The 3,773-nt window shown below is 35.4% G+C and overlaps 1 protein-coding gene across 1 annotated transcript; it reads right to left on the reverse strand.

Moving 5' to 3' along the window:
• Nucleotides 1-207: 207 nt before the first annotated feature.
• LOC140519890 (cadherin-like protein 26) lies at nt 208-2,366 on the reverse strand. The gene is made up of 3 exons (XM_072633383.1): nt 2,124-2,366; nt 1,689-1,793; nt 208-489 (listed from the first exon to the last, which is right to left on the reverse strand). Exons 1-3 carry the CDS (start codon nt 2,319-2,321, stop codon nt 292-294), a joined length of 501 nt encoding a protein of 166 aa, XP_072489484.1. The 5' UTR covers nt 2,322-2,366; the 3' UTR covers nt 208-291.
• Between the last annotated feature and the right edge of the window lie 1,407 nt (nt 2,367-3,773).

A 3,773-nucleotide genomic window follows, 5' to 3' on the forward strand; every position in this document is an offset into this window, starting at 1 on the left:
CCTTCTTAAATCTAGTGCCTTCCCTCTCTCATTTACTTCCTATTTATTCTGTGTATAGCTTTTTTGTACAGATTTGTTTGCAAATTGTCTCCTCTATTAGTTTATAAGCTCTTTAAGGGCCAGGACTATCTTTTGATTCTTTTTTGTTTCCTCAGTGCTTAGATCAGTGCCTGACACGTAGTAGGTGTTTAATTAGTGTTTACTGACTGATTAATATACCTCAGCTCTGAATTTTTGGTGGATTAAACTTTTTTCCTTCATTGTCTTGCTACTGTACTCCAAATACTTTTTTCAGGGGTGGAGAAAGATTAGTGAGGTAAAATTTATAGGTACCAGAAAAGACTGTATTTCCTCTCGATCAATCGAACGGTGAACATAGACTTTTCCATTGCGGTTATCTATAGAAAACAGACCAATTGGATGCTTATTCACACCAGGCCCACTGATTATATATATTAAGGATTCACTGTAGTTCACATTTTTGTATAGCTGTAAGCAAAAACACAGAAAAAAATTTAAGAATCATTCTTCAGATAAAGTGTTCCCAACCACTGAAACAGATTATTTCCTCTCCCTCATGTCCTATAACCAGTTTTCAACTCTTGGTGAATCTACTACTGCCACAATGCCTATCCTATCAGCACCCTTATTTTCACTCCCACTTCCTCATAAACCCTTATCACCTTTCCCCTGGGCTACTGAAATTAAAGATCTAAGTAAAAGACTTAATTAATCTCCCTACTTCCATTACATCTTCTCTCCAATCCATCCTCCACACAGCTATCAAATTGATATCTCTAAAACACAGAATGGACTATATTACTCCCCTACTCAAAAATCTTTAGTTGCTCCCTAGCGTTCTAATATTGAATAATTAAAAAAAATACTTCAGCCCTAAAGCCCGCCACAATCTATTTCTCACTTACCTTTCTAGTCTTAGATCACATTATCCCCTTCATTTACTCTCTGTCCCAGTTAAATTGGCCTATGAGCCATTTCCAGGATACAACATTCCATCACTTGCCTCTATCCCTTTTCACAAGCCATCTTCCGTAAGAAAAACGCTCCCTTCTCACTTTTGTCTCTACTCTAGAATTCTTACTTTCCTTCATAGCACAGATTACAAAGCTTTTCCTGATGTCCCATTGTAGTTGGTGCTCTGTAAATTACTTTGTATATATGTTTCATTTACTTATCTGGATATCTGTTGTTACAGAGGAGTACTGAAGCCAAACTGAACTGGCTTAGACAGTGGACTGTTAAATTTTTCAGTGTAAGCGTTTACACTTCAGAAATTGGTACATACTACAAAGCAGGGTTTGATTTATTGTTTTGTGGATTGTCTAGATTTAAGAAAATGTTAAGAATGCAGATTGAATTTAAAAGTGTTTTTTTCAGAGAAGGTTGTTAAACGTTTACCTGATGTTGTATCCAAACAGCACAAAATAATGTGAACTCCTCAAGGAAAGGAAGAGTTTCACTTTTTTTTTTAATCTTTGAATTCTGGCATCTAACAGTGCTTTACACATACGAAGTGATTCAAAATTTTTGTGGCATTAAATTGGAAGATGTGTTCATCTTTGATTAAGAAATTATTGTTGTGAATCCTTTCAGAATTTTTATCTGCTTCTAATTACTTAGATTTTTAAATGGCCACTAGGATAAAAACAGATGGTCATGTGGCTTACCTCTCCAACAAGCTTAGGGAATGGTCCCGGGTCGTTCTCGTTGAGCTCGAAGGTAGTGATAACCCAATGTCTTTTAAAACGCTGTAAAAGCTGGTGATCCTCTCCCTGAAGAGTGTGTTAAACCAAACACATTGCAATCAAGCCATGAAAAGAAAATTGTTACAATATTACTTTGAGATGGAACTGTATGACATGTTTATGAGTCTCACAAATTGTCCATAGCCTCACATGAGATGAAATGCTCTTTGCCTTAAATCCCTGGGGCTCAACATGACTTCATAAATGTAAGCATTTTGAATCTATTTTTTACTTTGTTTTCCTGAAAACTAAAACAAGTCAGGACACTACAAATCTCTAGATTTTCAAACAAGCTTATCAGCAAAATCAAACAAACAAACAAATGGTATCTTGAATATTATTAAGTTTAATACCTACCCTCATCTTTGCCTGATTGACAAATTCATCTTTTACTGGCTGGAGACCAGTTACGGTGACCTTGGAGACAAAAACTAAGTTAGTAGGCAATATACTTATTGAGATGGTCATTGACAGGTGCAAGCTGCCTAAAACAATAAGATTTTCATACGTTAAAAAAGAGGAGAAGGTGGAAAGGATATTAGAAACTCTGATCATATGCAAAACCCAAAATAAATTTAGAAAATATACAAAAAATATATACTTTTTATAGTCAGTTGTCTAAAACTGTTAATTTGTTTAATTTACATTTATGACTATCCTAACTCTTGACTATCTCTTGCTATAGAGGAGGAGGCAGCACTAGACTGTGTGAGGGAAAAGACATAGGTTTGGGTCCTAGTTGGCTTTGACACAATACAATTTGTTGTGGTTCAGTCATTTTCAGTCATGTCTAATTCTTCATGACTCCATTTTGGGGTTTTCTTGGCAGAGACACTGAAGCAATTTGCCATTTCCTTCTCCAGCTCATTTTACAGATAAAGAACTGAAGTAAACAAGGTTAAGTGACTTGCCAAGGGTCACACAGATAGTGAGTGTCTGAGGACACATTTGAACTCAGGAAGGTGAGGCTTTCTGATTCCAGGCCCAGCATTCTATCCACTGAGCTACCTAGCTGCCTTAAAATTGATCAATGTGTTGCTCAGTTCTGTCTGTTCTCTGTGATCTCATGCACCATATTATCTATGGGGTTTTGTTGGCAAAGAAACTGGAGCAGACTGCTGTCTTCTCCAGTGGGTTAAGACAAACAAAAGTTGAATGACTTGCCCAGGATCACACAGGTAATAAATGTCTGAGGCCACATTTGAACTCAGGTCTTCCTGACTCTAGGCCCAGCTCTCTATCTTCTGAGCCACCTAGCTTACCTGTAGCTCTTTGATTTTAAGTAATTCATTCAGTCTCTCAGATCTGATTCATCATCTATAAAATAGGGAAAATTTATACTTGCTTTACCTCAGAGGGTTATAAGGAAGTTACTCTGTAGGCTTTAAAACTGCTATAGAAATGCGAGCTATTATTTTATAAGAGCTAAACAAACATGATTCTGATATAAATTCATTGATGACAGGGACTTCTTCTAACTAAAACTATTAGAACCTATTTGTTAATGTCATAGTTCATGACAAATTTTCCCAACCATATGCTTTATGCCTGTCCTTTCTTATCAAAGGAGAGAGAATTTCAAATGCCTTGAGTGGGATTCTAAAAATCTCAAATGTCAGCAAATTCACATAATTACTCTTTTTTCATTAATACTAGTAGGTCTACCAAGCCAAGGTTTTAATTTTTTTTTAAAAGACACTTCTTGTAGAAAAACAAATATAAATTTTAAAAAAACACACTTCTTGTAGAAAAACAAATATAAATTTAACTTTGCTGAGATTGATAGGAAATAGTAATAATGTCACTTTCTTTTTCTAGGCCTCATTTTCCTCTTTTATTTAAAAAAAAGGAGGGAGAACTATATGAGTTTATCTCCTAGGTCCTTTCTGGTTTTGACATTTCTTTGTTGAATAAATTAATTTTTAAAAGTCATTGATTAAGAACACACTTTGTAGCAATCACTGTTCTAAGGGCTGGAGATACAAAAAGTGAAAGATGAATAGTCCT

The sequence above is a fragment of the Notamacropus eugenii genome, chromosome 1, assembly GCF_028372415.1.
Source record: "Notamacropus eugenii isolate mMacEug1 chromosome 1, mMacEug1.pri_v2, whole genome shotgun sequence".
Taxonomy (NCBI): Eukaryota; Metazoa; Chordata; class Mammalia; order Diprotodontia; family Macropodidae; genus Notamacropus; species Notamacropus eugenii.